Source organism: Cordyceps javanica, chromosome 3, assembly GCF_051103115.1.
Source record: "Cordyceps javanica chromosome 3, complete sequence".
Classification (NCBI taxonomy): domain Eukaryota; kingdom Fungi; phylum Ascomycota; class Sordariomycetes; order Hypocreales; family Cordycipitaceae; genus Cordyceps; species Cordyceps javanica.
Window position 1 is genome coordinate 2,238,841 of NC_139297.1, and position 11,977 is coordinate 2,250,817.

General features: G+C 54.1%; 3 protein-coding genes across 3 annotated transcripts; 2 read left to right on the forward strand and 1 right to left on the reverse strand.

The window, feature by feature from the left end:
- Positions 1 to 828: 828 nt before the first annotated feature.
- On the forward strand, positions 829 to 5,942 carry V2A60_004886 (chromatin-remodeling ATPase CHD1; the record flags this gene model as incomplete). Its single annotated transcript, XM_083256200.1, has 5 exons — positions 829 to 1,242; positions 1,307 to 1,333; positions 1,388 to 1,469; positions 1,529 to 5,747; positions 5,804 to 5,942. The coding sequence occupies 5 exons, from the start codon at positions 829 to 831 to the stop codon at positions 5,940 to 5,942; spliced, it is 4,881 nt and encodes a 1,626-aa protein (XP_083112326.1).
- Positions 5,943 to 6,695: 753 nt separating this feature from the next.
- V2A60_004887 (inositol monophosphatase family protein) lies at positions 6,696 to 7,835 on the forward strand (the record flags this gene model as incomplete). Its single annotated transcript, XM_083256201.1, has 1 exon — positions 6,696 to 7,835. The coding sequence occupies one exon, from the start codon at positions 6,696 to 6,698 to the stop codon at positions 7,833 to 7,835; it is 1,140 nt and encodes a 379-aa protein (XP_083112327.1).
- A 230-nt stretch (positions 7,836 to 8,065) lies between these two features.
- Positions 8,066 to 11,803, reverse strand: V2A60_004888 (AAA family ATPase peroxin 1; the record flags this gene model as incomplete). The annotated part of the gene is made up of 2 exons (XM_083256202.1): positions 8,066 to 11,623; positions 11,687 to 11,803. 2 exons carry the CDS (start codon positions 11,801 to 11,803, stop codon positions 8,066 to 8,068), a joined length of 3,675 nt encoding a protein of 1,224 aa, XP_083112328.1.
- Between the last annotated feature and the right edge of the window lie 174 nt (positions 11,804 to 11,977).

An 11,977-nucleotide genomic window follows, 5' to 3' on the forward strand; every position in this document is an offset into this window, starting at 1 on the left:
TTAGTAAATCGTTAGTAGGTAGGCATAGGTAAGGTAGGTAGGTACCTAGGTACCTACTTCAAGCCCCCCAAAAGTTACAGCACTTTTATCCTTCTGTGGCGTCCCTGTAACACTCCTGCCACCTCCAAGCCGCCGAACCTAAAATGGACTGGCCCCAACCCAGCCGTGCCTTCGGTTCTCCGCCCCGTCCGTCCCTCCATTTTCTTTCTGCCTTTCTCTGCCTATGCTTTTTTAAATATTTCGGCCGTCTCCAACTACTCTTCCCTCGCACCCTGCCGATTTCCCCCACGATCTTCACCGATATTTCTCTTCCCCTACTAGCAGTTCACGCATTCTAGACTTGGCTCCTTGTCTGATTTTTATTCATGACTGGTAAGTCTTCTCTGCATTCTTGCCTATGCTCCCGTCACCCTCGCCGTCAGTATACCAGCGCCAGTTCTCGCCGATGCCCGGCTCCGATGCTTCATGGCGCCCTCTCCGCTGGCTTAGACGTTCGGAATGACATATGTTCACATCAATTCCCGATGAATTCTGTTGGATTTGATGCCTTTGTTCAGCACATACCCCAGGCCAGCTTTCAGCGCCTCTTCCAGCCGTCCGCCAGTTCCTCGTCTCTCGCGTCTCTTTTCATCACCAAACCTGCCATACCCAAGCGATATTGACTCTATTCCATCTCTATATTGCTTTCACTGCATATCCAGCTCGTTCAACTCGACCCCGCTGCCACTATCTACCGCTTGCATCTCTGAGCCGCCACGCAGGCGAGGGATATACTGCTGACACCACTTTACACACAGGACGCATCGAGCGCTCGGCGAAATCACGACCATGTCTAGCCCTGCCCTGGGCAGTCCTTTAAACGGACATGTGATGGAAGATGATGCAAATGATTCGCATTTCCTCGCACAACGATCCCGAAGCAGCAGCGAGGCCTCCAATCGCTCGGTGACCCCGTCGCATCAACCGTCGCCCTTGGCATCCGTCAGAGGCGCCAGCAATGGCGCAAACAATCTTTCTGACAATGATCGCATGTCAGAAAGTCAAGAATCAAGTGCTGATGACGCGTCTCAGGACGCCGACTTCGAAATGCACAATGCTCTCGCCTCTCCACCGGATCGCGACGACGAGCCGCGCGATCGTGCCAGCTCCAGCGACTCGAACCAAGTATCCAAGCGAAAAGCATCATTCGACGAAGATGAGTATATCAGAGCCAACCCGGCGCTCTATGGTCTACGTCGCAGCGTATGATATCCCAGCCACGTGAAAAATTTTCACCTTGTCCATTGACGCTAATATTTTACCGTAGCGACGCCCCCAACCACAAATCAAGCTGGTACGTTGACTGTGCATGTCTAAGCTGATAATGTTACTTACAGCTGTCGCATAGGCGGAATCCGAATCGGAATCCGATGCTGAGCCTGTTAACCGTCGTCAGACGAAGAGGCGACGTGTTGACAACTCTCGCACTTGTATGTCATGCTCTGTTGTACCCCCGCGGCACGCGCCCCACGACTAACCTGGCCCATAGCCTCCAAGAGAGCAACTCCCGTGCTACAACTGTCGACGAATGATTCCGACTCCGATTCCGATACGTACGGTGGCGCACGAGCAAAGAGCCAAATCAAGCGAGCTCGACAGCGACTTGAAGCTCAACCTGCCCTCGCGCTCACGGAGAAGCGCTGGTCCAGCCGACGAGCCGCACAACAAGTCCAACAGGGTGCTTACGAAGAGAGCGACGCGGAAGAGGACGAAGATGACACCGAAGTCGGGCAGGGGTATTACGTTGCCGACTACGTAGACGACTCCCCCTATGTCGAAAAAGTCATCAAGCATCGCATCAAAGATGATGCTGTCCTTGCCTATGATTGCAGCCGACACGACTTTGAGTACTTCATCAAATGGCAAGGAAAGTCAAATCTGCATGACACTTGGGAAACCATTGAGTCTCTTCGCAATGTGCGTGGTTTCCGCAAAGTCGAAAACTACTTCCGAAAGCTTGTCGAGTATGAGCTCGATATTCGCTTTGGTGAGGACATGGCCCCCGAGGTCAAGGAACAATACTTCCTTGACCGTGAGCGTGACGAAGAGGCCTTTGAAGACTTCACAAAGGTTGAAAGAGTCGTCAACGTTCGCGAGGGGGAAGATGGCCCCGAGTACTTCGTCAAATGGAAAGGCCTCACCTATGAGGAGTGCACCTGGGAAGCAGCGTCTGAAATCAGTGCCCAGTTTCAAGACAAGATTGATCAGTATCTTGACCGTGCATCGAGATCATGGTCGTCTGATCGCAAAGAAACCAACCCAGATACCCGTTCTAGGATGACAAAACTTGATGCGCAGCCGAACTACATTCAAAACGGCGAGCTTCGCTCATTCCAGCTTCGTGGTCTCAACTTTCTCTGCCTCAACTGGTGCCGAGGCAACAACGTCATTCTTGCCGATGAAATGGGTCTTGGAAAAACGGTCCAAACTGTCTCTTTTCTCAGCTGGTTGCGCAACTGTCGCAAACAAGAAGGGCCCTCCTTGGTTGTTGCTCCCCTGAGTGTCATTCCAGCCTGGTGCGACACGTTCAACAACTGGTCGCCCGACCTGAACTATGTCGTGTATCTGGGACCCGAGGACGCGCGCAACATTATCCGCGAAAATGAGTTACTCGTTGACGGTAACCCCAGGAAGCCCAAGTTCAACGTTCTTGTAACGTCGTACGAGTTCATTCTTCAAGATTGGCAGTTTCTCCAATCCATCAAGTTTCAAGTGCTCGCTGTTGACGAGGCCCATCGTCTCAAAAACCGCGAGTCGCAACTCTACATGCGATTGGTTGGATTTGGCATCCCCTGCAAAGTGCTCATTACCGGCACACCCATCCAGAATAATCTTTCGGAGCTTGCTGCCCTCTTGGACTTTTTGAACCCAGGCAAAGTCAACATCGATGAGGATCTAGACACGCTCTCTGCAGTCGATGCCCAGGAGAAGCTTCAGGAGCTGCATTCAGCCATCGCGCCGTACATTCTGCGTCGAACGAAAGAAACAGTTGAATCTGACCTGCCGCCAAAGACGGAAAAAATCATTCGTGTTGAACTTTCCGACGTTCAGTTGGATTACTACAAGAACATTTTGACTCGGAACTATGCTGCGCTCTCTGATGCAAGCAATGGCCACAAAAATTCGTTGCTTAACATCATGATGGAGCTCAAGAAGATCAGCAACCATCCATACATGTTTCCTGGTGCCGAAGAGCGAGTCTTGGCCGGCAGCGTCCGTCGCGAAGACCAAATCAAAGGCCTCATCACAAGCAGCGGAAAGATGATGCTACTGGACCAACTGCTTTCCAAGTTGAAGAAGGACGGCCACCGCGTTCTCATCTTCAGTCAAATGGTCCGGATGCTGGACATCCTCGGTGACTACATGTCACTTCGCGGTTACAAGTTCCAGAGACTTGACGGAACAATTGCGGCAGGTCCCAGACGAATGGCCATTAACCATTTCAACGCAGACGACAGCGAAGATTTTTGCTTCCTGCTCTCCACTCGTGCAGGTGGTCTGGGTATCAATCTCATGACAGCAGACACCGTCATCATTTTTGATTCCGACTGGAACCCCCAAGCTGACTTGCAGGCCATGGCCCGAGCCCACAGAATTGGCCAAAAGCGCCCAGTCAATATTTATCGCCTTGTCTCGAAAGAAACTGTGGAGGAAGAAGTCTTGGAACGTGCGCGAAACAAGTTGCTGCTCGAATATCTCACTATCCAGGCCGGTGTTACCGATGATGGCAAGGCTGCGTTCAAGGAAGAGCTCAACAAGAAAGGCATCAAGGTTGATGGCCCATCTTCAAACGAGGACATCCAAATGGTTCTGAAGATGCGTTCGTCCAAGATGTTTGAGCAGAGTGGAAACCAAGAGCGCCTCGAACAGCTTGATATTGACTCTATTCTCGAGAACGCAGAAGTTACAAAGACCAAGGTCGATGACAAGATCAACCTCAGCAGTGGAGGCATTGACTGGGACAACTTCATGCAGATTACTGATGTCAAGGTAGACGACATCAACCTCGACTGGGATCAAATCATTCCGGCCGACAAATTGGCAGAGATCAAAGCCGAGGAAGAGACGCGCCAGCACGAAGATTATCTGGCCAAAGTCGCTGCTGAGAGCGCACCGCGACGTGCTGCCATCAAGAGCCGCAATCGCGAGTCTGAACGAGCTGACCGGCTCAAGAAGCGCCAGCGAGAACAGCAACAAGAAGAGGAAGAGGAACGTGCCCTACGAGCTGATCCGAAACGACCTCTTAATGACAAAGAGCAGCGTAACCTCATCAAAGCCTATTTCCGCTTCGGCTCAATGGATGACCGACGAGATGACATCATCCGTGAAGCAAAGCTTGTGGAACGCGATGCCGACTACGTCAAGTCTGTCTTGGACGATTTCATCAAAGCTGCACAGACAGCTGTAGATGACAATCTTAACAGAATGGCCGAAGAAGAAAAGAAGATGGGCAAGACTTTGACGAAGAAGGATAAGAAAGCTGTTTTAATCGACTTCGGCGAGCTGAAGAAGGTCAATGCCGAAACAGCCATTGAGCGACCAAAGCAGTTGCAGCTTCTTCGCGATGCCATACGCAGCCAAACTGATTGGAGAGCATTTCGCCTCCCTGACGCAACCAAGGGCGCCAACTACAGCTGCCCATGGGGCGCTAAAGAAGATGCCATGCTTCTTGTTGGAATCGACCGGCACGGATTCGGAGCGTGGGTGCAGATTCGCGATGATGCGGACCTAGACCTCTCGGACAAGTTGTTTTTAGAAGAGCATCGCGTCGGCAAGAAGGAAGAGAGATCCAAAGCCAATGACAAGCTGAAGGCACCCGGCGCAGTACACCTCGTGCGACGCTCTGAGTACTTGCTGTCTGTGCTCCTTGCAAGGCAATCTACCGATCGGTCGGGTCCTAGAGCGCCCGACGGGCACCGCGCGAAGAAGCAGTCACTGTCTAACGGCCATCGCAACAGCTCTGCTGCATCCCCAAGTGGCCAAAGTGCGAAACGTCCGCGAGAAAAGGAGCGGGATCATGACCGCGGAACCCCGCGACCAGAACTCAAGCGCAAACACGGTTCCCACGAGGATGCTCGTATTCCCAAGCATCACCGGCCCGAAGATGGGCGCCGCAGCAGCAGGCCCGATGACAGAAGTGACAGGCACGACAGACGTCGAGACGACGATGAACGTGACCGACGCCGTGAGAAGCCCCGTCACAGGGACGACTATCGCAGAGATGACTACCGTCGTGACGATTACAGACGTGACGATAGACGGGATGACCGCCGTGACGATTACCGCCGCGACGAGAGACGCGACGAGAGACGTGATGACAGACGTGATGACAGGCGCGATGACAGGCGTGACGATAGACGTGATGACTATCGACGCGAAGATCGTCATGGTGATCGCGATAGAAGCAACCGCCATGAGCATCGTCCTCTCGACGAAAGGAGAGCAAAGGCGCTCCGTCGCCTTGATGAGCTCCGCAAGATTGGTGACGATGCGGACCTGCGTCAGCAAGACAACGATGCTATGATCTGGTATCTGCTCAAACCTGTTCGCGAGAACTTTGAACGAATTCTTTCCACAACAAAGCACAATGTCAGGTCTAGCAAAGAGCGAGCGTCAATTTTCGCGGTAGAGCTCGTGGTAATTGGAACTTTTCTCGATGAAAAGCTTTCAGCTACCATAGCGGACGGAAGCCTGAAGGATAATTTCTGGTAAGTTTATTCTGAACATGGCAATATTGATTTCGCTATACTAACTACTTCGTCAGGGACTTCCTGGCTGCTCTTTGGCCCGTCGATGATACAAGCAAGAGCGTAACAGGCAACAGACTAAGCAACATGTACAGAACGCTCTATGCTCGCAACAAGGAAGGTAGCTCAGCCCGGCCGAGCACAAATGGTGCGTAGTTCGCCCATGGACAAGGCACCAGAGCATTGGATCTTGAACACGAAGGAGTCAAGATATGTATTTGATCGTTGTGGATTTTACAGCCTTCCGCATTGTCTTTTGCATTTCCCTGGCGTTTGGTACATTGGTTGAAATTTCAGTGTGTTTTACTTTTTTCTTATTTCGGGCGAGGGCAAGCAACTATACTACATACCCAAAGATGCGAGGCTTCAGGAAACGGCTCACGAAGGACAGGCGATGGAGAAGGAGTTTGCCATGGGTCGCTGTCTGATTAGGAAATTGGGTTGGCATCGCCGTTGTTGGAAGGATTTGTGATGGCTAATATTGTTTCGTTGCTGTTTATATTGGCCTTGTTTTTTCGTTTGGTGGCTACTCTGACACTATCTGGGGCAGACTGTGTGCCTCCGCCACTGATGATCCATTTCATAGTCCATGTTTGCCCCGTGTATTTAAAATATGATGGCTCAAGTAATAGACGCATGTCGGGATGATGACAGCGATGTGCGTAATGAGATACATATAGACATTCTATTGCTGCTCTTGCTAAATTCTGGTGGAATTAATAATGATGGCTAAGTAAAGCTGACCATGTCGCTATATCCACACTCCGCTTTATTTCTAACTCACTGATGCCTCAAATGCTGATCAAAATCCAACCGTGACTTGTGTAGCTCGGCTGCTGACTATACGACACACCGGCCTCCACTGACAAACTCACCATAAACGACAAACCTCATTTCTGAGATGCAAAGATGACGGCGCCATTTGAACGCGAGCGCGCTGTTGCCGAAGCTGCCGTCCTGCGCGCCGCCATTCTCACCAAAGAGATACAGGCCCAAGTAAACGCTGTGTCCAAGGCCGATGCGACGCCCGTCACGGTCGCCGACTTTGCCGCGCAGGCGCTCCTGATCAGCGCCCTGCACGCCGCCTTCCCCGCCGACGGCTTCCTCGGCGAGGAGGACTCCTCGGCGCTACGCAGCGACGCCCGGCTACGCGACCAAGTCTACGACCTGGTCGTGTCGTCCGCGGGCTCGTCGGCCTCCCCCGCCGCCGCCGACGGCGAAGCGCTGGCGAGCCCCTCGTCGGTGGACGACATGCTCGACATGATTGACCTGGGTGGCGCCGGCCAGGGCGGCCACACTGGCCGGTTCTGGGTCATGGACCCCATCGACGGCACGGCCACGTTCCTCAAGGGCCAGCAGTACGCCGTCTCGCTCGCGCTGATCGAGAACGGCCGCGAGGTCGTCGGCGTGCTGGCCTGCCCGAGCATGCGAGTCGCCGAAGACGGCGGCATCTACGACGACACCGTCGACAAGGACGGCCTGGGCATCCTCCTGGCGGCCGTCAAGGGCCAGGGTACTACCATACGACGCTTTCCCTCGGCAGCAAATGCGTCGCTGGCCGGCTCGCCCGCGACACCGCTGCCACCACTCCCGCCCGCCGCCTCTCCCGCCACCACCGCCACCACCACCACCACCGATCTCGCGGGCCTGCGCTTCGTCGACTGCCAGCGGTCCACGTCGACCAACCACGGCCTCGTGAGGACGCTCGCGGGCCGCCTCGGCGCGCGGTACCCCGGGCTGGACCTCTGGGCGAGCCACGTGCGGTACGCGGCGCTGGTGCTCGGCGCCGCCGACGCCTGGGTGCGCCTCGGCGCGCGCGACACGGCCGTCTTCTACACCTGGGACAATGCGGGCGCGCAGCTGCTCTTCACGGAGCGCGGCGGCCGCGTCACCGACTTTGACGGCAGGCCGATGGAGTTTGGCGCCGGCCGCGGGCTTCACGCCAACAGGGGCATGGTCGCGGCGCGCGCGGACGTGCATGACGTCCTCCTCGAGACAGCCAACGAGATTCTCGCTGCTGAAGTGGCGGCTGCTGCCAAGGGACAGTGACATGAAGAGAGAAGGAAAGATAAAAGAAGATGAGAAAGGAAGAGGGACATCGAACAGTAGGTTTCGAGATTTAGAGCAAAAGGACCATCGAGCAGTACGATCATGGTTATGCTGATAACGAGCTTGAGCTAGAGCTAGATGCCCGAATAAGCTGCTGGCTCTTGCGATGCAATATACAAAATTAAAATTGCAATATTTATATACTTGTACATTCACTACGTTGCCTAAGATTACATGAGACTGCTGCGGCCTCCGATTTCTGTGCTTCCTTGCCCGTCCTTCATCTTGCCACTGCGACCAGCCACAAACTCGTGGTAAATACGTTCCAGACGGTTCCTCTCCTCCTTGCTGATACTGGCGCGCGTGCTGTCGAGCGCCTTGACGAGGTGCTCCCAGCCGATGACTACTTCCTTCTGGTCCACCGGTGGCTTGCCGCCGTCGCCGTTGATGTTATTGTTGGCAGAGTTAGTCTCGGGGGCGCCGGCCGAGCCTTTGTGAGCCTGCTTCTCCCTGCGGCGCGCGAGCTTGATGTGCTCCAGTTTGGACGTGATGGCGGCCTGCTCCACGAGAGCAGCTGACCTGCTTTGGGGCACTGGATTGGTGGCCTGGTCTACATCGGCGCCGTAGCGAAACTGCACGAAGCTTGGGGCCGATCCGCGCTTGGCCCCGTTTTGGCCGCCGCTTTTTCCGCGGACGGCGGTTGAAGAGCCACCGACGTCGAGGACGTCGTGAATGGCCTCGAGCTGCGAGTTGGACACGAGGGCCTGAAGATCAGCGCCGGAGAAGCCCTCCGTGCGCCGGGCAATCTCATCCCACGCATCTTCTGACTCGGTGAGCTCCCCGGAGAGTCTGACCTTTTGGAACAACGCCTTGAGAATGTCGAGGCGGTCCTCGGCGGCAGGCATGTCGCATAGTAGAGATTTATCAAGACGACCGGGTCGGAGCAGGGCTGGGTCAATGAGATCAGGGCGAGATGTCGCTGCGAGCACGTACACTCCAGATAGGCCCTCGGCACCATCCATTTGCGTTAGTAACTGGTTGACAACTCTGTCCGTCACACCGGTTGAGTCGTGGCCACGCTTGGGCGCGATAGAGTCGAATTCATCAAAGAACAGCACGCAAGGCCTTGCCGCCTGCGCACGATCAAACAGATCACGCACGCTTTTCTCCGAAGCACCGATGTACTTGTTCAAAATTTCGGGTCCCTTGACACTAATAAAGTTCAGGCCACATTCTCCAGCGACAGCACTGGCAAGCAATGTCTTACCACACCCTGGGAACCCGTAGAGCAGAAGCCCAGATCGAAGTCGGAGAGGGCATTGGGAAAAGATGGGTGCGTATTTTGTCGGGTACTGCAGCGTCTCCAAGAGAACTTTTCGTGTTTCTTGAAGGCCACCGATAGATTTGAAAGTTGTTGTAGAGCTTTGGAGCGAGACGTTGCGCAATGAGGCAGGCGTGAAGCCCTTCAAAGCCTTGTCGAAGTCGACACGGCTGAGATGAATGGCACCTCCAGAAGTGTCATTGGGAGACTCGCTGAGGGCTCGAATGATGGCCTCGTTTCTGGCACGAGAAATCACGACTGTCAAATCTCCTGGCATATACCCATCCGTTTGGCCAGCGATATCGAGGAAGTCAAGATCTGAATCCAGGATGAATCCGCTGTTGGACGATTTCGAGGCAGAAGCCGACGGCTGATCTGCCCCATGTAGCCAGTCTCCATTCTCTTCAATATTGCTGCCGTCGGCAGTCGTTGGCCGGCTATTGCTGCTGAAGGTATCAGCGTCGTCAACTGCAACGGCATTTTGCTTTGCAATGCTTTCCATGACTCTTCTGCGAGCTTCCTTATCAGGCGCCTTCAACTCCACAATCTCTCGCACAACATGGCCGCTGACGACCACGTTGTTGAGGGAGTCCTTGCCTTCGGCAGTAGCCAGAAGAACGATGTTGCTATCACGTGTGCAGTATTGCCGTACAATCGATCGTATCGCTTCGCTGATTTGGCGACTTCGTCCGTTGTCGTTGCCGACCTGGAGTTCCGTCTCGACAGGGCACAGCTTGTCGAGATCATCTAGAACCACGATACCCTTACCTCCCAGTCGAGATCCCCAACTTGCAGACATGAAGAGGCGCTCAAGCGTCTCTTTGATGGTGGATATTCTCGTCTCATCCGTAACAAGCTTTCGACATGAAAAATAGATTGTGTAAAATAGTGTGTCTCTGCGCAGCTTTTCTGCCATATATTTTGCGACTGCACTTTTACCTGAACCCATCGTTCCCGTTAACAAGACAGAAGATAGGTGTGATAGATGGGATTCCAAGTTTGTAAGCAGGGTTTCAATGCCAACAAGCGCAGAGTCATGTTTGGGTTGCAGCTCGAATTCTTCCGAGTCGAGAATCCAGGCAGGTCGTGGCACCGGAGGCTGGAATTCGACTTGCAACTTGTGATCCACACCGGCAAGCCAATTTGTAGCATCCTTGGTCTGTTCGTGGTCGGGGCCATATTCAAAGCGAATGATACCACCTTCCCAGCCCTGGGGCGCGTCAAGACCCTCATACAAGCCAACAACTATGCCGTCCGTTACGGGACCTTGCAGTAGGCCAGGATTCTCTTTCGAACCGGAATAGATGTGTCTGAATCGCTTCGCCGACTCTTCCTTTTCAGCCTTTGTTTCACTGCCAAAACGTAGACCCTCGGTCGACTTTGCGCTCGCAGCAAAGGGAAAGACTTTGATAGCTTGAACCGCGTTGCGTCCCAGCTGTTGTGGCGCAGCCTGAAGCTTGATCACACCACCCACAATGCCAGTGCATCCAAGGGCAGCGCATAGAGGTGCTGAAAGTGCCGCGGCTTGTCCGTTGGGAGGATCATCCCATGGCAAAAGCCGTGCAATGACTTTTGACGAAGCAGGTGTCTGAGCCTGTGCGGCTTCTCCTTCCGGCTGAGGTTTTTGTAGACCGGCAGGTCGGATGACATCGACAATGACGAAGTTGACACCGCGGAATTCGTTTGTGAAGAGGCGATCGCGATCAACCCAGACTACGAGGTCTTGGATTGGGTCGGAGACGTCGAACCAATCCGCACAATATGATCTATCAATAGCGCGAAGGAACATGGTCGGCTTTGGCTCTTCTCTTGCACCTCTTTTTCGAACGGTACTTGTGCCGCTTCGTCTTGATCGCGAAGTGCTAGCGACACTTCGATGGTCACCGCTGCTTTGAGGTTGCTTGGCCCGAGTTTTGGGAGCTACAATGACTTCTGCGTTAGGTGACAGCTTCGCAAACGGCGCGCTTGAGGGAGGTGCGGGGTCCAGCGAGATAATTTTGATGTTTGCCGTCGACGTCGGAGAGAGGTGGAGCGTGAGGGGATGCGGAGGGATTGGCTTGTCGCCTGAGCCCGTGTACGCTGGATTCGGGAGCGCACGGATTTGTGATTGCAGGTTGAGTTCGAGGAATGTCGCATGAAGCTCAATAATCTCCCAGTCTTCAGGAGTCATGGGCTCAATGTTGATGGTGTGCGCAATGGGGGGGTCGACGTGAACCGTGGCCATGACTTTCTGGCCATCGCTGAGACCAAGTGTGTGTGCTAGGGTGGCGTCGATCTCGACAAGCTGAGTATCTTGGTCGCGCGATGAGATTCGTCCGCTATCTCGATTCACAGGAGCCGCAGCTCGTCGCTTGCTTGGCATGCCCGTCCAGCCGACAAAGATGGATCGCTCATGCGTGCCGGACGACGATGGTGTTCCTGGTACCGGGGCACGGAAAGTGAGCTCAACAACGACATTCTGAGCAGGCTATAGGATCAAAGGTTAGAAAGAGCCCTAGTTTCATCAAACTGACATAAATGCAACACGTACCGTATTTACATTGACGAGCAGCGACACCAGAGTGGGGGGAAGGTTGACCAAGCAGTTCTTTAGATGGACAATTGAGAGCTCGGCGTTGACCGACTGCGCGTTCCTTCTGGGAGCCATATTGCGACGGGAGAGGCTGTGTGCTACAGCATACCACGACTTGAATTTGGGTCTGCGCAAAAGCTGTGTGAGAACAGGACTGAAGCTCTGGGTTGAAAGCTTCCCCAGACTACGACTTCCGGCCAATGGCCGAGGTAAGCGGCACGTGCAGTGGGTCGGTCTTCAGTGTCTTAG